Source organism: Citrus clementina, unplaced genomic scaffold, assembly GCF_000493195.1.
Source record: "Citrus clementina cultivar Clemenules unplaced genomic scaffold, Citrus_clementina_v1.0 scaffold_6, whole genome shotgun sequence".
Classification (NCBI taxonomy): Eukaryota; Viridiplantae; Streptophyta; class Magnoliopsida; order Sapindales; family Rutaceae; genus Citrus; species Citrus x clementina.
In genome coordinates this window covers 6,678,362-6,703,441 of record NW_006262139.1, presented here as the reverse complement: position 1 = coordinate 6,703,441, position 25,080 = coordinate 6,678,362, and the positions used below count along the sequence as shown (strand labels likewise).

Genomic DNA, 25,080 nt, shown 5'->3' with positions numbered 1-25,080 from the left:
TAGCAAGGAATGCACGGTTTTGTTCCTAGAGTGCCCATACAACCCAAAACGCGTCTTCCCAATTAAGGTGTGGATCACCCTTTATAAACCCAACATCTATAACTTGTTTTGTCGATATGGGATTCGCCTAGGGTGTTACATATACCCGACCTTAGGGACTTAGCGTCCTCGTTGAGATTTACCCCACTATCGCTCACGAGGACACATGGAGCCGCTCTGATACCATCTATCATGACCTAACTTAGACTTGGCAGGATATTGTCCGCTTTGGGCCTTAACAAGGCCCGCACGATTTTGTTCATAAAGCACCCATACACACTAAAAAGCGTCTTGCCAATTAAGATATGGATCACCCTTTATAAACCCAGCATCTCTCCCTTACTTTGCCGATGTGGGATTCGCTTAGGGTCTTACAGACGTGCAGTTGGCGATGACAAATTGGGACCCTCAACTGCATTTGGTTTTGATGGCTGTGTACAACAAATTTGATGGCTTTTAGTTGTTGGTAGCAATTAGAAATTAAAGGAGATGCAGCAAGGAACAAACCCCAAGTGGTTAGAGAGTTGCAGTCGCGCATATTTTATTGGCAAATCTGGAGGCTTTTGGACGACGGTGATGGTTGGAATTTGAAGGTCTTCTGCTAGGAGCAAAACTTAGGTGTGACGGGTCAAAAAATCTGCATCAGATTGCGACAATAATTTTGCAAAAATTGTAGCTTCTTATGGTTGTTACTGGCCATTTTTCAGCGGCAGTGTAAGTGATGTCTTGCTCGGTGATTCTTTGAGGGTTTCAATAGTGGTCCTTAGAGATTGAATATGTAGTATTTTGGCTGCTGTTAGTGGTGGCTTGATTTCTTTCGGGTTTATCCAACCCATTTTCTTTCTTTCTTGATTCGTGATAGTTGTTTTTGTTGTTTATTTATCCTTAACGATTGAGCTATTTAGACTTTTTGGTCGTTGCCCAAAGACATGCCAACTGTTACATACTAAAATTTGGCTTAACAATAAGAGTTGAGAAAGAGTTCGTTTACTCGGGATATATACTGTGTTGGAGTTTGATGTCCTCAACATAAAGAGCTTGGTGGTCGGAGTCCTACAGAATAATAACTCATCAGAGCTTGCTAAGGGTGTTACCGACATAAACTCTCTGATGTTTAAGTCAGAGATCGAGAGTAGAACAATAACAAATAAGTAATAAAAGAAGAGAAAGTCAGTAAGAGAAAAAGCTTATAGGATATTGTACCTCCTCCTCCAATATGCATATTTTGCATACCTTACCTTTTTTTTATATACTTTCGAGTGGTGACCTTTTATATAAGAGAAAATAGTCAGAAATATAATTAATTAGTAAACTTTATCTCCTGTTTTCTAGGATTTGAGTTTGATGAGGATTATGACTTATATTATTTTATCTTATTTAGATTAGGACATGCAATTGGACGTTGATCTTTGAGCTTGGGTTTGATTAAAAATATGGGTATAACAGTAGATATTCACAAGATATCTGCACAAAATCCTTGGGTAGAGCTTTTGTAAATGAAAGAGATACTATGACAGATTTGATAGACAGTAAAGCCGAAGTAGATTCAGAAAGAACTAAGGATTATCTAATTTTTAGGCAAATAGACGCTAACAAATTTAATTTGGATGAGGTTAGGTACACCACCTTAAAGGACAGAGGATCGAGTGACCATAATAAGAGGAAAAAGAAAAGAAGAGTTAAACTTGACATGAGCCCTGTAGCTAGAATTCAACCTATAGAGTATGATATGGATAAGATGGAATAGGTTCTTCAAGACATGATCTCAAGATGATTAGGGAGAAGTATGACATTTCTTGACTTGTAAGGATGAAGTTACCAAAACATGGTAAAAAACCAAGTACTCTCGTTATGGTGCGGTAGCTATTTGTTCAAAATTATTAGATTGTGGAATAAGACTACACATGCAACCTTTGGAAAAATGTCAGCTTCACTAGGCTTAGCTTCTTGTCGATTGTTGTTAAATGGGTGGAGAATGTTATGAGGTCTATACGCAATATAAGCACGAGCAATTTTACCTGAGCCCACATTTCAGGAACTGAAAAGATGAATCAAATTCAAGAGTAACTCGAAAGACCATGATAGCTAGTATTATTTGTCACCACGGCAAAAAATAAAGAGATTAGTCCCGAATTTATCGACTACTAACAAAGATTTTAAGGATATGAGGTTTTTGAATCTCAGAAGAATGGGGTCAATTCTCAGAAGATCCAATGAATGGAGTAGCAATTACATTTAATACACATACACACCCCTATATTTTTACTAAACTTGAGCTTAATGTCACGGGCTGCTCAAATTTTCCACCAACGGAGACTAATTCTACGCGCACTGGTACATTTAGTAAAAGTCCGCCTAAACATGGAGTGCGCTTAGACGGGGGTTGTGCTTAGCACAAAAGGCAAGATGCATTTAGAAATGGGATGCGCTTAGAAATGGGCCTCTAACACAATTAGCCAACTATGGTGCACTTAGCGATTATCCAAGCCGGGCCTGAATTATAGAGTTCTTTACAATTGTAAATATCTTAGACTTTTCTAGAATTGAGCATTTAGGTCCTAGAGATATTTATGTAAGTTGCATGGAAGATTCAAGAACTTAGCACCCAACACCTATAAATATGGGTGTGCCCCCTCATTTGCACACACACCACACACACACACACACACACACACACCCACCCACCAGTACACACACACCCACCCACCAGTACACACACATTCTCGATCATGCTCTCAAGCGCTTTTGCAAAAGCTTTCTTGTAAATTATTTTATAATAAAAATATATTTTGGCCATATTGCTCTCTTTTCACTAGCATTTCTGCAAGCGTTCTTGCTTCTCTAGTTTGAGAAGAATCTAAAGGCTTACTTAGCAACTTGTGTGCTAAAAGTCATCTAATTGCTGTATGGGTTTGCTGCGCAAAACTCATTTTCCGTGAGAAGTGGTATCAGAGCTAAGGTTTGCACCCACACAAGCTAGCTCAACGAGCAACGGCCAACCCTCCGAGCACAACATAAGAGGGCGTAGTCGGTGTGAAGGTACCGGAGCAAGTCTGTGGCAATGAGGAGGGACGCACACAAGTTAAGTCCCATGGCAAGTCCAAGGCTGCTTCTGTAAATGCCTTAGAGCCTCACATAACCACGCTTGAAACTTCGATGTCCGCTATCCAAGACACCCTCGATACTTTGGAGGTGCGGGTTGATGGTCTCGAGGGTGAGTATAGTGAGTCCACAGTAGTCACCAAGGCCCTCATACAAGATTAAGCCGACTCACTTCGAGGGGAGTTTCGAGCCTTTCATGATGAGTTGCAAAAATTACATAGCTTCATGCAAAGCGAGCTACGAGCGATCCGTACAGAGGTCGATGAAGTCTGCTCGAATTGGGCTTGGCATAAGCACACACTCTCCGCTAGCTTAGCTTCCACAAGCTCGAGTGATGCAAGCCGAATCGACGTGCCAAAATCAGATACGTGTGATGGTGCATGTAATGCTACTGTCGTCGACAACTTCCTATTTGGTTGAGAGCAATACTTCGATACCATGGGTGTTCGTGACAAAGCATCGAAGGTAGGCACCGCACCTACATTCCTATGAGGCACCGTACAACTATGATGGCGGTGGAAGCATGGCGACATGGGCAAGGGCATTTGCGGAACCAATACAGGGGCTGAGTTCCAACGAGAACTCTACAAGCACTTTGCCTCAAGCAGCGTGGAGAAGGAAGCTCGAGCGCGACTTCGTCGGCTCAAGCAAACCGGTAGTGTCGCGACTATATCAACGACTTCACTACCTTTACTCTTCAAATTTTCGACAGGTCCGATAAGGATTCTCTCTTCTACTTCCAAGATGGTCTCAAGGATTGGGCTAAGGCAGAACCTGATAGGCGTGGCATACAAACTCTCGATGACGCCATCGCCGTTGTGGAATCACTTGTTGATTACTTCGCTTAACCCAAGAAGAAGAGGTCTAGCCATGGTAAAGGTGGGGGAAAGGGCTGGAAGGACAAGGGCCACAACTTGAAGGAGTGGGGGTAGAAAAAGCCTCCAAACGGTAAGAGCGGGCAAAGTAAATCAGAGAAATAGTTGCCGCCCAAGCCTTGAAGCCCATGCTCTAGTGGTTCGGCTCAAGGGCCAGTACACACTGATTACGGAGGAACCCCAACACAGCATGGGTTCACTCTAGCGCCTTGGCGCACTCGTGAGCCCACCGCCTGTACATATGATGAAAGGGCTCATATACGAGAGTGTGCTTATGAACGACCATATCGTTCGTGCACTCCTCGACACCGAAGCAACGCACAACTTCATTTTCAAAGAAGAGGCCAAGTGTTTAGGCCTCAAAGCAACCCAATATGGAGGCACTATAAAGGCAGTAAACTCAACGCCAAGCCATTTGCAGGAATAGCGCGAGGTGTGCACGTTACGCTTAGGACATGGAACGGGAAACTCGATTTATCGATAGTGCTGATGGATGACTTCATAATGATCCTTGGCATGGAATTCTTTGACAAGGTCCATGCTTTCCATTTACCAGCCACGAACTCCCTAAGCATCTTCGATGGGAGTAAGACATGTGTGGTACCAGCCGAGCGCGCCCAGCTCGAGAGAAAGACGCTCTCGGTCATGCAATACATAAGAGGATTAAAAAAGGATCTCGACCACTTGTTCTCCATCCGGTAACCCAATAAGGGAGAGGATTTCGTAAACCCTCTTGTCAAGTCCCACAATAGGTACAAGTCGTCCATGACAAGATCAAGGACACTATGCCTCTGGAACTTCCGAAGACACTCCCACCTCGACGAGAGACGGATCATGAGAGCTGGAAGCTTAACAACAAGGGATGCCACTACGCCATGCAAGAGAAGAAGATGGTCGCATGCATCACAAGTGAAGGAACCTCCTCGAAAGTAAAGCCACATAGGAATGCAATGAAGACCTATGTCAAATCGTAGAGCATGTCCAAAAGTACAAGCACGAGAACGCGACGAGGACGCCGTGAGCATAGGTGGGGGAGGATTGTCACGGGCCGCTCAAATTTGCCACCAACGGAGGCTAATTCTGTGTGCACAGGTACATTTAGCAAAAATCCGCCTAGACATGGAGTGCGCTTAGACGCGAGTTGTACTTAGCACAAAAGGCGGGATGCACTTAGAAATGGGATGCGCTTAAAAATGGGCAGCCAACACAACTAGCCAGCTATGGTGCACTTAGCGATGATCCAAGCCGGGCCCAAATTTTAGAGTTCTCTACAATTGTAAATATCCTAGACTTTTCTAGCATTGAGCATTTAGGTCGTAGAGATACTTATCCAAGTTGCATGGAAGATTCAAGAACTTAGCACCCAACACCTATAAATAGGGGTGTGCCCCCTCATTTGCACACACATCACACCACACACACACACATTCTCGATCACACTCTCAAGCTCTCTTCTAAATTATTTTAGTGTGTAATAAAAATATATTTTGGCCATATTGCTTTCTTTTCTCTAACATTTCCACAAGAGTTCTTGCTTCACTAGTTTGAAAAGAATTACAAGGCTTATTTAACGACTTGTGTGCTAGAAGTCATCTAAGTACTGCACGGGTTTGTTGCGCAAAACTCTCATCCCGTCACATTAAGGATTCATATCCAATAACATGTCCTAATTTAAATAGGATAAAACAATACAAGTCCTATTCCTCATCAAACTCAAATCCTACAAGATAAGATAAATTTTCTTAACTCAATTATACTTCTGACTATTTTCTCTTATATAAAGATATCACCATTAGAAAGTATGTACATCAAAGGTAGGGTATGAGAAATTGAAGAACTTGCAAGCGAATGAACTCGTTCCTTTGCACGAGGTCAGACCAATATGGTTGGTTCAAAGGAGGTGGAAACGTATAAGTTTCTCTCAATGTTATTATAGTCTAAACATTTGTTGAAATTTGACCACATGATCGGGTTTTTGATCTCATGCATAGGAGCAATGTCATTAGAAATCTTGGGTAGGTTGAAGAAAAGGTTGTGTGAGAGGCAGCAAAAAAATACTCAAGAGATGGAGGCTGGAGGCAAGTTGTAATTGCTATTGGGGTTCCAACACAGAAATCATCCGTTGTAGCCTGCTCAACTGCAACGGTGCCCACCACTCTACTGAGCACACAGCCCAGTGAGATGACAATAAGACCAAGGCACACTCTCACTGAGGCGAAGAAGAAAGAAAATGAATATCAGTTTGAGTAAACCCATCATGTGGTACATTTTGCCGAAGCTTAAGTGAATAGAGAAAAAGTAGAGGAGCTTAATAAATTGACTACTGTAGATGCTTGGGAACGCTTGATGAATGAATCGTGGTCAACAGGTAAAACTTACAACATTTTTAATAACCTTGCTTTATTTTAAATACCATTCAACCCCAACCTTGAAGTTACTAACGACAAGAAAATAATGATGTAAACTGCATACACACTGCAGTTTACAGGTCTCTTCTAAGAAAATGTTCGAGCTGAAATTGTAATAACTATCAATTTGCATGGAAGCTAAAAATTATTATAATCTTACCAGGATAATTCAGAGAAAGTTTACATGCAGAGAAATGGAAAAATAAAATATAAAATACAATACAAGATCGTTTTGACGATGCGGATAATTCAGAGAAAGATTACATGCTGAGAAATGGAAAAAAAAAAAAACAATACAACATAATTTTGACGATGCAATTAACACAATGAAGAACTAGCAGATGTCCATCGCAATGCTAATGTGATACAGATTACAGAGGGGAAAATGATCCTCTTATTTATTTACCCAGTTTTGGCCTGATTTCTATACCTTGAATAACGAGGCCACACTTCCAGTGACCACAGGCCAACTCCAAAACGCTCATTTCCAGCTCACCATCTTCAACATCTTCTTCGTTGAAAAAATCACCTAACTCGATCTCCAACCACTCATCTTTTCTCTCCTTAGGAAAATAGCCATCATTTTCTTTAGGCGTTGAAGCCTGACTGCTGCTGCGATTAAGTAAGCCATGATAACCTTGCCTTAGCCCTATTTCTTCTTCCAAATAAACAGTTCGTGTTTGGCTTTCACCACTGACTAGTCCAACACTCACAACTACAGGTTGATATTCAAACCCGAAGGATCCTGCTGTTAGCTTGTACACAAGATATGCAGTGTATAGTGTCCCTGGAGACAGACTACGAGTGCTAATTTTGCCACGGATTTCAAGCCAACAGACACAGATAAGCTCAGCCACCTCCGGAAACCTATTTTTGGATATAGCCAATATATCTTTACTCATCAGAAAAGAATAATACATAAACAAACAAAAGCAATGAGTAAAAGAAACAAACCTGGCCTCAGGAATAGAGGTCCAGCTCCAATAAGTAGGTGTATTACCCCAGACAATCAGAAGATCCCTCGCGGATATCATGTAACATTTCTTCCCACTCTGCTTGTCCAACGAAAAGCTCTGCTGAATGTCACAATTAGATATGCACCGTTGCTTATATTAACAAGGTAAGGAAAGAAGAAGACAAAACCGCATGAAAATGACGGTAAAATTTTCCCAAAAAAGCACTTCAACTTCAAAAGTGTTTAGATGAGTTTTGGACAGATCACTTTTGAATTAAAAATATTTGTGGAAGTGCAAAAGCACATTTTATAAGAGCAATTATCAGTTATCAAATGTTTCTCAAGAAAAAGGCAAATCAAGTTCCCTTTCACACTACCAACTGCTTTTTCACTCCCAAAAGATATTATTGTTGATTTCAACATGTTATTAAATTTTTCTCCACAAGATAAAACACCATCTAGAGACACATAACAAGTGCTTTCTCTAAAAGCGCTTTTTTTATTCCCCCGCGGGCCCAAGACAACTGATTTCATTTAATTAAAAGACATGCTTTTGGTGGTGTCACAAGCACTTGCAACAAAGAACATGCAGCACCAAAACAGACATCAAGCTCCCCGAATGAATTCTAACAAATACAGTAAAATTCTACCGAAACAAGTCAACAAATGCTAGAAGATCTTTACCAAAACTAGATAATTAGAAGTGTATTTTGAGGTGTTTTAAAAGAAATCAGTTTCAAATAAAAAGCATCTTCAACAAAAAAACTGAAAATTTTAATGGATTCAGTCATTCGGATTAATGATTAAAAAAAACCGTACATTAAAACCAAATCAAAATCAATTATGGGTTATGAACAAAGAAGAAAATAAAAGGAATTAAGTGATTATAACGTATGCAAATGTTCCTACCTTTTTGCCCTCGTCGATGAGGATAGGGTTATGACAGAGGCTAAAATAGAGCTCCTTCTTAGAGGAGGAACGCAGCGAAGAAGAAGAAGAAGAAGAAGAAGACGAAAGAAGAGTAGAGTAATCGGGCGGCAAAAAGCTCTCCCAAACGGCGTCGGATTCGGCCGCCGACTTGAAGATAGTTGAAACTGAAGACAATCTGCATGCGTCGCGAGGAGTAGTAAAGGAAATAGCGTTGGCAATGCAACCTTCGGGTAAAAGCTCCATTTCTGCTTCCGTGGAAATTAGAAAAGGTAAATGGAGAGACAGACGCTCAGATGAATCTCGTCGTTTCGATTCTTGTGGTTTTTGATTTGGCCATTTTATAGAGCGGTGGAGAGTGAGAGATTCAAGGAAATCTTAGCAGTTAAGTTTTGGTTAATGATCCAGAGTATTGCCACTGGCCAGCCATATGCCTTATGGAACCGAACCGAATTCCCTTTTCTTCTTTTGCCTTTTACTTTAAAAAGTTTTTTTTTTAATTTGAAAAAAAAAGACAACTCTTATTTATGCGACGATAATATTTTGAAAATTATTTTTATTTAATCTTGTATCCAATAAAGTCAAAAGAATATACTTCTCTTATCAACCGGGTCACTGGCTAGAAGTTATTTCTTATTACCAAAACACCTTGAGGATATGTTAGCCATGCAATCGGCAACACTGAGCAATAATGAATCAACACGAATGTTTGACCTGGGTCAAACCTCGAATCGGTCTTAAAACGATACCGTTTCGTCTATTATTATTAATTTTTTGTTTTAATGCTTTGTAAAACGACGTCGTTTGGCTTAGATAAGGCAAACGCAACGACAAAAACCAACTGCTTTCTCTTCCTCTTTGTTTCACCACATTAGAATTTTGAGTATAATTCTTACATGGTTCACTTCTCCAAAACTCTAGTAGCTAACACAAAAAAGAAAAAAAAAACTGCTTGCTTCACTTCAAAAAACTTGTTGTAATCAATGACTTACTTCTACTGTTGTGGCTGTTGTCATTGCTGTTGAGGTTTTAAGTCTGCAAAATTAGAAAAAGCAAGTCCAATGGATAGCTCTAAGTTGAGATTTTCTTGATAATGGTTACTGCTATGCATTTGCTTTTGCTCTTGTTGATGTAGTGGTAAATTTTATGGTGGCTCTTCATCAGTGGTCATGCCACTGGTGCTGTAGTTCTTGTTATTGGTGGTGGTGGTGTTGTTATCAAAAGATGATTCTGATTTGGGCTTGATCAAGTTCTTAGGTTGATTTATTTCTTCATTATTATTAATAGTATATTTGTTGAAAATATTATGGTTATGAATTTGGTTGAGGGGGTGGTGAGTTTGAGGGTCAAGGCCATGGTTAAGTAGCTTCCGCTTGATGTGTGTATTCCAACAATTCTTTATTTCATTGTCTGTTCTTCCTGGTAAAAAAAAAGAGTTTCTTTAGATCTAATAATTAAATTAACCCACCCTAAACAAATAAAAATTTAAAAAGTAAAAAAAGAGAAGAAACTTAATTAATTACTTGTTTCCAAGCAAACTATAAAGCTTGATAATGAGTTTATCTTCTTCATTGGTAAAATTCCCACACTTAAGATGAGGGTGTAGATAATTTATCCATCTTGATCTACAACTCTTGTCACATCTTAGCAATCCTGAGTAATTTATTGAAACACGCACATATATTAACTGTGCTGCTTTGTGAATGGTTGTGTCTATCGGGTAATGGTTGTCGATGGTGGTGGTGATGGTGGTTGGGCATGGGTGGTGGTGGTTGTGAGTTGTGGATGGCGAATGGCAATTTCAGCTGTGAATTATGGTGGATCGCGAATGGTTGAACCTCAGTTGATGAAGGAAATGGGAAATATTTAACAAACAAAACGATGCGTTTTTGCCTTTAGTGAAACGATGTTTTGAGTTTTCAAGTTTTGATAAGATGAAAATATTACTTTCGATAATGAATTACGGTACTAATTAAAATTAATGCGACATGACTGCACGATGAAATCAATTCTCGGGTCTAACCTTATTAGATTGAGTCGTTAATGAGTGAACTATTAAAAACCCATTTAATAATGGGTTGGATTTTAGTTGGAGGTTTCAAAACTTTTTAAATTACATTAAGTTGATTATTTATGTAATACAATATAGTTGTGGGTACCGTATAATTAAAGTAGTAAAATCTATTGTGTTAAAAATAAGGTTTAGGGTTTACATTTGACTCATATTAATGAGGGAAAATTTGGTCGCCATTAAGGTAATTAAACAAGATGAAGGGATATTATCATATTTCCATTAAAATTTTTGTAACACATAAAGTCAGTACCATGGTTTGGTGAAAACAACATTTTATCACCAAAGTTTACGCTACTAGCAGTTTACTGCCATTCCAGTAGTAGTTAAAAATTTGTTGACATCATAAGTGCATTTAAGGCATTTCCTGTTGAAGCCAAAGCGCTACTTTTGTAATTGTAAAATAAAAAATTAGTCATGTAACTATCGGGTAAATAATTATAAATAGGAAAAATTGTAACCTTAGAAATCGAAATCACGATTCTATCTGTCATGGTCAATGCTCCATCTTCGCGCTCTATCTCTATCTCTCTCTATCTGTCTCTATCACACTATCGCTGCTCTAACCACTACACTGCTCTTTCCACTACAGTGTCGTCACTAACGCATCTCTCTTTTACTATCGAGGCAAGCTCGTTATGATCTCCCCTGCGGTCTGCTCTCTCCACTGTAAGTTGTTGGCTTCTTTTTTAAATGTTTTTAGCTTATTGTTCATTACTTTTTTCCTTAATTAAATTGTGATTAATAATTTAATTTAATAGATTAGGATTTAAATTTTGCAGTAGAATATATTATCAACAATCTTGCATTTACTGTTTGCCGTAATGTTTTGTTGTTTATGTAATTTTGCTTATTGTTCATTATTTTTCATTCATTCCCATTTTCTAATATTTGTCATACTTCTAAAGGTTTGGTAACGAAAACAAAGGTTTATTAATTTTTTCCTATTTGTCGTAGTTCTTAAAGTTTAGTAATAAGAACTTTTAGATTCTATTATTGTTCTTTTTTAATTCTTTTATTGTTCTTTTTAATTGTTTGAGTTCAGTTGTGAATTATGTTATTGTTAATGTTCTAGCTGATGTGAATTTAAGTTGTGTTGTTTTTTATGCAAAGTCTATAGCTTTGGGTTTTTTCTTATCAAGTTGTGAATTTTGTTATTGTTCATGTTCCAACTGCGATAATTTTTCCTCATTTTTGATTTTGTAGATCATGATGTTAATAACATATAATCTATAAAGGTGAAAGACAGGGTTGATTAAACCTAATGAATACACTCCATTGCAGATAAAGAACAAGGTAGTATGATTGAAAATGAACATGGTTTGACCACTCTTCAAAGTGTGTAGTTATTTATCACAAACCCAAAGAGCAAGCAAATGATATAGATATTAATGTAGTCTTGCAGATTCAATTCACTATATATCACTCATTGGGAGTAATAGTGTTTGAGGCCACTGTGTTGCCAACCTTATGTCCTAATTTACCACTTGGTGGAGTGCTACAAGCCATGCTACATAACTTAGGAGTTTAATTATTTGTAGAGTAAACTACGTTAGTGAATGATAGTGGAAATGAACTATTACCTAGGACTAGAGACATACATGGGGCACAAATAGATCTGAATGAGGATGTTAGGCATGAGATTAATGACGATGATGAAGTACCTCCTACGATTGAAGGCATAAATGGACCACAAACTATTGAGAATCATAATGTTGGGTGTGGGAGTGATAATGATGATAATGATTGGTTGTCAGATTTTGACAAGGAATTTGCTGCTGATGGTAGTTGTATAAATGACCAAAATATAGCTAAGGATGCAAAAGTTGTGGATGATACAAGATCCAATTCTGATGATGAAATAATTGACGTAGATCCTGAATTGCTAGCGGATAAATCTAATTTAGATTATGATATGGGCATTACTAAACTAAAGGAATATACTGAAAAGCATGTATATAATTTAGGGCCTAATGGTAAGTATAGGCTGAGGTAAAGGGATGTATGTTGACAACTTTAGATATGCGTTACATGAAACGATGGAGGATAAAGGCTTTGAAATTACAAAGGTGTACAATGAGCCTAAGAGATTTTATAGCAAATGCAAGATTAATGATTGTCCATGGTATGTGATGGGAAGTGTGTATTAGTAATCAAAGAGTTATAGAAGAAGCATGATTGCAGACAAACTAGAAAGTGAGTGAATATGACCATTAGATGGATAACAGAGAAAATAAAGAGCAAATTTGTTGTGCCTCCTCAGGTGAAGATTTCTGTTCGTTGTGAGTCTATGCAAGAGACTTTTGTGTAAGGATAGGGAATTTGAAACTATATAGGGCTAGAGAGAGGGCAAAAATCGACATTTATAGAGATCATGCAAGGGGCTATTAAGATCTGTTTCAATATGCTACAGTGATTCACAAATATGATCCTAGTGTAATTTATTAAGTGCTTTGTGATGCAGTAACTAGGGATGATAAAATGCTATTTTTTGACATTTTCAGCTCAAGGAAATGCACTTAATAATAATTGTAGGCCATATATTAGGTTGGATGGATGTCATTTGAAATCAAAATATGATGGAGTTTTATTAACTGTTGTGGAGATAAATGTTAATAATTGAATAGTCCCATTAACATTTGTAGTGTGTGAGATAAAGTGAAACCAAGACATGGTTTTTAAAAATTTTGCATTTATATTTTGATAATAGATCAAATCATATTACATTTTGCATTGATCAGAAAAAAGGGTTTTTTACGGGGTGATTGAGATCACATGGCCTATTGTATATTATAGGCCATGTGCTAGACATATATATGCTAACTTTTATAAATAACATCCTCGTATTAATTTGAGAATTTTTTTTGAAGGGTGTTGTGAAAATTTTTAATATACTTGCAAGCGCACGAATCTAAAGATAGAATAGTGATAACGAGGTCGAACCCACATGGATTGTTATAAATTAAAAAAATATAATTTAAATCTAAAATTAATATTAATCCTAACCTAGTTGAGCAAATTGAATTTTAAAAGAAATTAAACTAATTAAACTAAGAAAATAATTAAAACAAAGGAGAATTCGATAAGATAAAAATTACCAAGGTTTCGGAATCCACCACTATTCAACTAGTAATTACCTAATTATTAATTAATCCCTAATTTTAGAGTGACAACTCAAAATCAATTTATGTCATCTCATGAATATAATAGTTAAGCCTAATTAAAATTAATCTAGTGTAGGTTCTTTTTCTGCTTATTAGTATAATATCTAAGCATCACATGTAAACATATTGAATAACAAAGAGTCAAAGTTTTCCTAAGTACTCTATGTAAACAATTTAATGAAAGACATATAATTAAATATAATCATGTATAAACTTTATAGATCCAAGCATAGATTTAATTGAATATTAATCCTAACAATCAATAATGCATGACAGAATTGATGAAAAGATTTTAATAACATCCAATTAATCATGTGAATTAAAGACCATAATCATCAAAGAATATATATAGGGAATTAAATAAATAAATAGATAATTATTTCATTGAATAGGATTTCATCCTTAACCTCAGTATCAGAAAATTAACTAGACATACTTGGATAGGGAGCAACAAAAGAAATAAAATCAACCATGGAAGCCGTCTGCTCTTTTTTTCTTCTCCCTGCCGATTGCTTTCTGCGTTTGGCGGCTACTTCCCCCCTCTCCAAAAGCCAAAAGCTTGCTTTTATATAGTCTTTAAAATGGGCCCCACCTCTTAAATCCTAAAGCCAAAAGGCTTGGCCTTTTTATTTGCTCGGTCTTGCATGTGCTTCACTTGGAATTTTCACTCTTTTTTTAAGGCCATACAATTGCTTCTCACGTGATTGCCATAAATCTTCTTTGTCTTCATGTGCATGGATGAATGAATTTGTCTTGAATTCACATGCATATTTGCCTAATTGCTCTTAAAATCAATCAATTAATGCCTCCAAAATTGAGTTCCTTTATGTCTTTTTTTTAATCCATAATCTCCAATTAATCCCCTATTCAATAAAATAATTCAATTAGTTAAAAATAAGAAATAAAAATAACTAGCAAATATATAATTAAGGGTAAAATTTGTATATAAATTATAATCATTAGAGGGCTGTTGATAGCACTAATAAGTATGATTACACAACTGCAATGGAAAAGCTCAAAAAAGAAAATTTAGATGACCATGCTTGAAGAGACATGAGCATCACAAGAATTGTAAAATAGATCATATAAGTAACAACACTTCAAAGTGCTTCAATAGTTGGATCTTACTCCACAAAGATAAGCCTTACCTAACCATGCTCAAAGAGATCTGATGCATGTTTATGACATTTTCACAGAGAGAAGAGAAAAGACACATTCTTGGACCAACATTCCACTTAGAGTGAAAAAGGAATTAGATGATGCTCCTGAAGCAAGAAGCAAGATGAATGCAATCGCTGTTGGGGATTTTCACGTTCAGGTATAAATCTGATTCATTTTCATTATAAACAATTTTCCCTGTATGTGCTTCTTTTAATTATTATTCAATTTCTTTCAAGTTAAAGACAATAGTCATTGTTCAGCAAGGAGGTTCATTGTTGATCTGATAAGCAGGTCCTATGATTGTTGTTATTAGGAGCTGGAATCTCATACACTCATATTATGGCTGCAATACACGATGCAAGATGACCTACCAAAATACTTCATAAAATAAGCGTATTCAAACACTTATGCAGCGATGTTTAAGTCAATTCCTAATAAAGTTACATGGGACCCTTTTGATAGGGCAAAACTTTCTCCTTCTGAGATTACTAAGAAGATTGGAAGACCAAAGAAGTCAAGGAAGAGGGTAGCTACTGAGCCAATGGAAAAAAAAAAAATCATTTCATGTATGTTCCTTCTTTTATAGTGGGATGAATCACAATGTCAACAATACCCATTAAGGCCATCGATAGTAAGAGAAATAAGAGTGCAGAATCAGATGTACTTCTGCTGAACCTATAGTTTAAATACTTTTGAGTGTATTGACCTTAATTGTTAATTTTTTTTATATGTAATTTTAAACAGGGTGTTGGTGGACCAGAAGAAAGTTCTAATGTAGCAAATACTTCTAAGAGGACAAAGACAATAGTAATGCTAATTTGAATATGTAATAACTTTTATTTTGTTGTATTTATTGATATTTCTTTTATATTTACATATTTCAATTTAAATAGGCTATAAGTGGTCTAGAAGAGAGATTTACTAATAATAGAAAAGGAGGTGGTATAAAGGCCAAGGGGGTAATAAAAGAAAATGAGGTAGTAGAAGAACGACAACTAAAGGTAGACGAGGTACCGTGTCATATTGATATTTGATGTTAGAAATAACTGATGCTTGTCTTAGATAATAAAGTTAAAATTGTTTTGTCCATGACGATATGAAGCTGATAAACTTTCTACAAATCCAACTCAAGGCTCACAAGCTTCATAGATCATAGATGGTTAACAAAATGTTAGCATTAGGATATTATGTATCTGGAATACACAAACTATTCTTAGTGTATTAGGGTGCTGTTATTGTTAACATATATGTTTTCATAATATTGATTTTGATGATAACAAACAAGATTAAGAATGATTAATCTTTTAAGATCAAATTATTTTTTATATATTTTAAATAAATCATTATTTTCACATTATAAATGTTTTATATTTAATGAAAAAATGATTTTTAAGAAAAATGATTGTTAAAATACATGAAATGTTTGTCATCATCAAAAAGGGGGAGATTGTTAACATATATGTTTCCATGATATTGATTTTGATGATAACAAACAAGATTAAGAATGATTAATCTTTTAAGCCCAAATTATTTAATATTCTTTTTAAATAAAATCATTATTTTTACATTATAAAGGTTTCATGTTTAATGGAAAAATGATTTTATGAAATTGATTGTTTTTCAAAGTTTATAGTTTAATTGAAAGAATTTTGAAAATTTTGAAATAAACAAGTATTGCTTGAAATTTTGGTAAAGGATTTATTTGAAAAGTGTCATAGTATTTTTGGCTATAACATAATTTCAGAAAGTTTTGGGATTAACAAAGCATTACTTAGAAATTCTGAAATTGGACTTATTTGTAAAATTTCATAACGTTTTGGGCTATAGTGAAGTTTTGTAAAGTTTTGGGGTCAAACTGTAATTTTAGAAAATAGTGCACTGTCCAGGTACTGTATCATCCGGCTTACCGGATACTGATAACCGGCAAGCCGGTTACGGGCAGAATGTTTCCAATTCGAATCCGGCTTATCGGATTCCAAATCCGGCAAACCGGATAGGCAAAATTTTGAATTTTGCCTTAACGGTAACAAAAATTCGGCTTACCGGATTCCATAAAATGGCAAACCAGATAGCCCAGAATGTGAGTAACGGCTAGTTTTCGAACTCAAGCTATAAGAACTCAAATCCAACTCATTTTGAAGCTCTCCAACAATCTCCAACAAGCAAGAACAAGTGCACACAACATATATTGAGCTTCAACTTCGTGAATCATCATTCTTTAAATCATCTTTGTTCTTCAATTTGTATATCCACTCTTAAAGAGAGATTCATTGTTGTATTTATCATTTCTCATCAAATTGTGAGAGTACTAGTGTGGGAAACACTTGGGGTAAAGAGATTGTAGATATAATCTCTTGTTGTAAAGGTTTATTGACACCTCGAAGTCAATTGTAATCGTTGAAGCCTTGGAAAGGCTTGGATAGTTAAATCCTCAAGCGGGTGAGCTTGGAGGCGTGGACGTAGGCGGGGATAGCCGAACCACGTAAAAATCCTTGTGTTCGTTTTTTCTTCCCTTACTCTTTTAATATTGTGTTTCATTGAATTTATTGTTTTTGAATTGATTAAGGCATTAGATTGAATTGTTGTGTGGTTTGACTAGGATAATTTTTAAAAATCCAATTCACCCCCCCTCTTGGGTTGCACACTTGTATTTCAGTTATGTATTTAGAATGCACAAATTGTTATTAGGGCATTAGGTTGTTATTATGTTTTTTGAATTCACAAACTATTAGTGTTGTGATAAGCTATAACCTGTTATTTATCACCAATGATATTATGTCGTATTTTCAAAGCACATACTATTCAGAAAAGTTTAATGAAAGTACTTTTGATTACTTTTGATTTCGTTACATTGTAAATTACAATAATTGATTATTATGTGTCTATTACATTACTTTCTCATAAATAAGCCTACCACAAAACTACAAATAAAAACTGAATCCAATTTTAGGTTCACTTCAATACATTATAGCCTTTTATTCATCTTTATTGCATCTTCGTTTAAGTTCATGCCATGGCTAGATGTGGTGTTATGCATTTTTAAGTCTTCTTTTGCCATATATTGCATAAAATTACACTTTTTAAGCATGCATATTCAAACTATTAGGATTTTTCAACATAGTGAATACCATCGCACATGCTTGCACTCCACAGTTACAATATTTAGGGTAGCCAGTAACTTCTGCACGTTTCTTAGCTCAACCCCCTAGAATTAACACTTGAGTTACTACTGGAGCTCATTATTTTGTTTGAATTTGTATGTATGAAAGCTGAAAGTATGTTTGGTTTTGAATGAAGATTGAGAAGATGTGGATATTATGAATGACATTTTATATTTGAATGAATGATAGTGTTTGTAGTGGCTTATAGTTGTTGTTTTTGAATGATAAAGTGTTAAATTTATAGTGTTTGGCTTGTCATTTTCTTACTTTTTGAAATGGGGTTGCTGGTCTTTGAATTAGGGTTGCTGGTGTTTAAAAATGGCTTGGGATTGCTAGTGCAATGATGTTGAAATTTTTGTAATGGCTTATAGCTGCTGTTTTTGAATGATAAAAGCATTAAAATTTGACTATTTTGCTTGGCATTTTCTAGTGTAGTGGATTTCATATTATCTTGGTATCTAGCAAAGTTGGAGTCAATATACCCAATGATCTTAAGCTGATCCAACCTTTGATATGCGAGCATATAGTTTTTCATTCTCTGTAAGAACCATAAGATTCGTTTGGTTGCTTTCCAATGGCTACTCATGTATTACTTAAATATCTGCATAACATCCCAATAATGTATACAATATTTGGTCGCATTCAAACCTGAGCATACATCAGACTTCCTACTGCTGACGTATAAGGAACCTTCTCTATTTCTTTTTCCTCAAAATCATTCTTAGGCCACTGACTAGGACTAAACTTGTCTCCCTTAGCAATAGGGATATCACTTGGTTTGCAATCTTGCATGCCATATCTCTTAAAAATTGTTTCGATATAGCTCTTTCGTGATAATGAGCGATCCCAGTGTATATGTATGCCTAATATAAATGAGGCGTCCCCAAGATCTTTCATCTTAAAATTCTTAGCAAAAAATCTTTTGGTTTCGTCAATATGCCTACATCGCTACTAGTAAGCAAAATGTCATGGACATATAAAACTAGAAAAATATACTAGCTCCCACAGAAATTATGGCATATGCAATCATCGACCAAATTCATCTCAAAACTGAATGAGATGATCACTTGATGAAACTTGAAATGCCATTGTCGAGATGCTTACTTGAGCCCATAGATGGATCTCTTAAAGTTATAGACAATATTCTTTAAGTTTCCGGACACAAAGTTTTCTGGTTGCACTATATAAATCGACTCATCAATGTCACCATTGAGAAACATCGTTTTTGCATCCATCTGATGTAACTCAAGTTGGAAATGCACCATCAATGCCATTATAATCCTGAAAGAGTCTTTTGAAGAAACAAGAGAGAAAGTCTCTTTATAGTCGATGCATTTTTTCTGTGTAATACCCTTTGCGACAAGACGCGCCTTGTACCTCTCTACATTGCCTTTCGAATCCTTCTTAGTTTTAAATATCTATTTACAACCAATAGCTTTTGCACCTTCTGGTAATGGGACAAGATCCCATACGTCATTTTCCTTTATGAACTTCATCTCCTTATTCATTCATGGCATCGATAAACTTCTGAGAGTTTGAACTTTCCATGATTTGATGAAAATTGATCGGATCATCTTTTATCATGTTGATGTCTACCTCATATTCTTGGAGAAATACAATGTAGTCATCTAGCACTGCACTTCTCATTTCTCTAATGGATCTCCTTAATGACATAGGTTCTTGAAGTGGTAGAGTTTGTTTTTCTAGAACAACTTCTTGTATTGAACAAAGTCAGGAATGAGACCCCGATCAATGCCAATAACAGCTATGGAAATATCAATAAATTCTTGTTTAAAGACAAAGTCTTTAGCCATATCTCCCCCCCCCCCCCCGGAAACTCGATATCCTCAAATAGCTGAGCATTTTCTGATATGAAAATCGACTTAGTCGTGGGATCATAAAACTTCTACTCCCTAGATCATTCTGAGTGTCCAATAAAATAGTAACTTACAATCTTTAAGTCCAGTTTCTTTTCATTAGGCCTATGAGGCCTTGTCTTAGCTAGACATCCCTAAACATACAAGTGCTTTAAACTAGTCTTCTTGCCTTTCCAAAGCTCTTAAGGGCTTTTGGTATTCGTTTTAATTAGAACCCTATTCAGGATATATTCTGTAGTATCAAGCGCTTCTCCCCAAAGTGATTCTGGTAAGGCAGATTGACAAATCGTACTTCTTACCATGTCCTTAAGCGTCCTATTTCATCTTTTAACAATATCATTCATAGTGGGCGAACCAGACATAGTGTACTGTTGGACGATATCAAATTCCTCAAGAATTTAGCAAATGGTCCTAGACGTTGCTCACCTAGACTACCATATCTGACAGTATTTGCCACCATAGTCAGATCTGACACTTTTGATTTTTTTGCCGAGTTAGTTCTCAACTTCATCTTCAAAATTTTTGAACATATTCAAGGATTGTGATTTTTCATGGAGGAGATATATGTAGCCATATATAACAAAATATCCATGAATGTCAAAACGTATTGTTGATCATTCCAGGCAACTATAGGAAATGGCCCACAAATATTCATATGTATGAGTTCTAAGACATCCAAAGTCTTTTTGGCTTCTAATCTCCTTTCAGTGGCTATTTCCCCTTGATACAGTTAACACATATATCAAAATATGTGAAAATCTAAGGGGTTAAGAATTTCTTCTGACACAAGTCTCTCTATTCTCCATCTGGAGATATGACCCAATCTTCTATGCCATAACGCAGCCGAATTTTCATTAGTTAATTTTCTCTTTAAAACTCGTGTACTTAATTGTAGGGATTCATTAAATGAAGCAATTGTATCAAGCATATAAAGATTATCATCGCCTGACAAAAAACTGAAACCAACTAGTTTTGAATCATGAAATAAATTAAATTTTCAATTCCCTAATGAACAAGAAAACCAAATTTGTCCAAAATAAAATAGAAATCAAATTTCGACTAAAAGACGGAACAAAAAACGCTTCATCAAGATCCAAATAAAATTCAGTCTTTAACAATAATCTAAATTTTCCAATTGCTTATACTTCAACTATCTTGCCATCGGCCACATAGATGTATATTTCACCGTTACTAGGTTCTCGAAAACTCAGACAACCCTGCATAGATATGCTGATGTGAGTGGTTGCACTAAAATCTATCTATCACGTGTGTCTAGGTACCAAATTTAAATTAACCTCATAACAAACTGAATTAAGAAGTATACAGTTCTTAGCATGCCAGACATGATAATTAGTGCAGTGTTTCTTCTTATGCCCTTTGAGCCCCATAAAATAAACAAGTAGTACTTTCTAGATCACTTGGTTTTTTTTATTGTTTCTTTTAAGGTACTATATTTGTAGCTTCCTTATCATTCTTCCTTTTCTCGCCCTTGTTCTTGCCCATAGAGGTAGAGGGTAGGTGTGCACTTTTTGTCTTATCTTTTTTTAGCCTATTTTTTTCATGAACACAGTGTGATATGAGCTTATTCAAAGTCCAAGTCTTTTTCTGACAATTATAGCTCACACCTTAAACTGGTTAAACTATGTTGGTAAGGATATTAAAACCAAATGCACTAGCAAGTCCTTAGAGAGTTCAAGTTTAAGTGCTCTTAATTTAGAAACTAGATGAGACATCTCTATAATGAACTCCGTGATATTGTCTTTACTTGTATACTTCATTAAAACTAGGCTCGTCAAGAGCATATCAATTTCATCCTTTTTGTTCTTGACGAGCCACTATTCAAACTATACAAGGAATTCCTTAATCGTAGATGTTTTTTCAGTCATTGAGCCCCTAAATGCTTCCAGAATGGCATTTTTCATGATCATGACACACATGCAATTTGATCTCTCCCATCTTTCTATTTCCCTTTTATTATTAGGGGTACTTTCATCCATAAGCAGTAGGGGAGAATCAACCATTAATGCAAGGTCAATATCCATGACTGCGAGATTATTTGAGAGGTTCTCATGCCATGATTTGAAGTTAGAGTCATTTAACATAGGAATAGAATTGATGTTGGCAGTAATATTAACAGTAGACATAAATGAATAAAGAACAAATAACTAAAAAATAAGCTCAATTAAATTTTAAGACAAAAATAAATTCAAATAAAGGTCAACCCCATCTTAAGACATCGGACACTCCATTAATATTCTATCTTTGGACAAAATATAAACTTGTAAATAATACCTTGGTGTAGGAATTAAACATTAATAATAAGAACATGTCAAATAATGAATCTTCCTTTGGGTCGATTTATTGTTTACATGTAAAACTGAATAATCATTACGTGTTTATTACCATAGGTGCACATGCAATTCTATTAAATATGCCCTTCCTTTGGGTTGATCGATATTTACGGAAATTACATGTACAAAACCGTTTATATTACAAAATAAGTTAATTTTCAAACAAGCAAGCACAAGTAACACCATAGAGGTGTGGTTAGATATTGTGAGTGTAAAGATGATGTTTTGTTGTTCAAATACCAATAGCTTATAAAAATAAAGGAATTTACCAAATTTCCAGCTAAAAAAAACTTCTTATAGGTTGTTACTTGTTAATCATTTTGCTTAGCTTAAGTTATGAATGTTGTGTATGTATGAATAGTATATGTAAGCTGACCTAGAAATAGTATAGGTACATGCTTCTATTATATAGGTTAGTTAGACTGTTAACTTTAGCTAATATAAATATAATAAATTGTACAAACTCTAACAATTATTCAATAATACAATAGTTAGGGTTTATGATTCATAGATTAAATATATTGATTTATGAATACATGTAATATTGTTTTGAATATTTTGTTACTGCATAAGATGTTAAGGGATTGTTGAGTTTTAGTATTGTGTGGAATATAAGTTATGTAGTATCACATGTGGTATGTTGTGATCTTATTAAAAATAGCAAAGCATGTACATTAAAGTACTTGAAGAAATATATAAAATTGAGATGGCTTATAAACTGTAAGCAATAATTAAAGCATAAGGAACCAAGATACTTATGTTTTATTTCACTTATGTGAATTTTTTCTAAGATTTTAATTCTAAAGAGATGCTTTCACTACTAGAAAAATCGTCTCTATTGACATTAAAATAGTGTCAGTAACTACTTTCAGTAACACTTGTTAATTGTGTTAGTAATCTGACAGTCAGAAAAATAGTGACACTTGTATGTGGTGTTAATGATTACTATTACTGCAATATCACCGATATTATGACACCATAGTGTTAATAGTTATTGATATTTTATTAGTGTCTATGATTACTGTTACCATGGTATCATTAGTTAATTTATTTGAAAAAAATAAAAAATTGAATTGGATCATTGCCTGTTGATTTATTGGTAAAATTAAAAGGCACCACAAAATAACAAAAGAAATTGATTTATATCACAAAATTTTTCATTTCACATTTAAATATTATTAGTATATATTACAAATTTCAAACTTCAATAACGAATATATGAGATATTCTACTCTCATAACTAAATAATCCAAATTAAATACATAAAAAATTCTACCATCAAATCAAATGCCTACTACTTGTGGCTAAATTTAATAAATCTAGAAACTAAATTGAAAAGGATGATTGCCTTTCACTCTTTGAATATGAGTAGTATAATTGCGTTATCACGCCAACAACTTCTCCATTCAATAGACTGTATGGGTTAGGATACAAGTGAAGTTGAGGAATAAACACTTCAAACACATTGATCAAATCTGCATATGAATACATGGAAAAGAAAAAAAATGGCTTTCAATATCCAACCATTAAAGAAACAACAATTAACAAACATAAAGGTATTTTGTTCAAAAGAAAAAAATACTCATAAGCATTTATAAATAATCTTAATTATTCTCTTTTGGTAAAGGTTATATATATAGCAAACTATAGCAGACAAGAAGTTTTCAATGTAATATCTACTTTCAGCACAAGCATGTTACTCTACCTACATTTACCAAATGATTTTTGTTCATAGTTAAAAGTTATCACAAATGCTCTATTATAAATAAATCACCATGTATTTCCTCAATTTATTAATTCTAAAAGCTTATTTAATAAGGCAAAAAATAAGTCCTCAAACTACAGTTTCCTTAAACTGAGCATAAAATAATTATGAATCTCCATATTTATATTAGGCATAATGAAGTTTGGACAAAAATATTTCAATAATTTGAGAGTTCGATCCAAAATCATTACTACTAAAAAAAATAATATTTGCAAACTTAGTTAAGCATTTATAAAGTGAGTATGAGATTTATTATCCTACTTAAATATATTCATGTGAACCATTTAAAGAATATCACCCTAAATTGTAATTAAGTATTCATTAGTTTTGCCTAATTATAAAACTTTAAGAGAAAAAAAAAAGTAGAATAAAAATATAATCATTATACATTTCCACTCACAAGTAATGTTGCTTTAACTTGATTGACATCATCACCCAAGATCACTTTAAACATTTTTCCTAAACCTAGAAAGGGGGAAAAAACTTTAAAATATAATTATTATATATTAAGACATGCATATATAACATAACCATTTACTAAAATATTCATGGAATAATCCGTAGATCTTAAAATTAATATGCTACACTAAGTAGATATTTGATACAGTAAATTAATTTTCAAACTATTACTCATATGCTCATCATCCAAAATCATTTCTTGGAAGCCTTCAAAGTCTTAAATTAGGATGTCAAACTCAAACCAACACAAAACAAGAATGTCAAACTCAAATCAATCGCAAACCATAGAAATTAATAATCGGGCTAATATTTAAGTTAAATTAGTTAAATTAAAAAGAATAGCTAACAAGCTCCTAGCTTTCTAGAACCACCCGGCTAAAACCATTCATTTTTGGGCTCCAACATTCAAATGGGGCATCAGCATGGCAAACATTGCAGACTTTTCAAAGCTACAACATGAAAAATTGGAACCTTTTTAATGTCAATATTGCAATGGCTAGGACGGGCTTGTATCAACTATCACGCAAAATCAAGCAAGATTACTTCTCTGAGAGCACTGAGATAGAGGCAGCTGCAGTGCAAGAATAATGATGCAAATTTCCTAAAGCCTAAATTAGTATCATTTTTCCTTTTTCTTTTTGCTATTGTCAAAAACTGAATGCATTTCAAAAATGTTATCTTCATTTGTTGTTGGATTGGTTGGTGCGAGTTGTCTAACAACGGCAAATTGATTGTAATGAAAATTAAAATGAATATGATTACCTT

General features: G+C 34.9%; 1 protein-coding gene and 1 pseudogene across 1 annotated transcript; both read right to left on the bottom strand.

Annotated features, from left to right (window-relative positions):
• Positions 1 to 6,822: 6,822 nt before the first annotated feature.
• On the bottom strand, positions 6,823 to 8,567 carry LOC18038067 (F-box protein At2g02240). Its single transcript, XM_024182338.1, has 3 exons — positions 8,289 to 8,567; positions 7,379 to 7,500; positions 6,823 to 7,291 (listed from the first exon to the last, which is right to left on the bottom strand). The coding sequence occupies exons 1-3, from the start codon at positions 8,550 to 8,552 to the stop codon at positions 6,823 to 6,825; spliced, it is 855 nt and encodes a 284-aa protein (XP_024038106.1). The 5' UTR covers positions 8,553 to 8,567.
• A 365-nt stretch (positions 8,568 to 8,932) lies between these two features.
• Positions 8,933 to 10,652, bottom strand: LOC18038978 (annotated as a pseudogene).
• Positions 10,653 to 25,080: the final 14,428 nt, after the last annotated feature.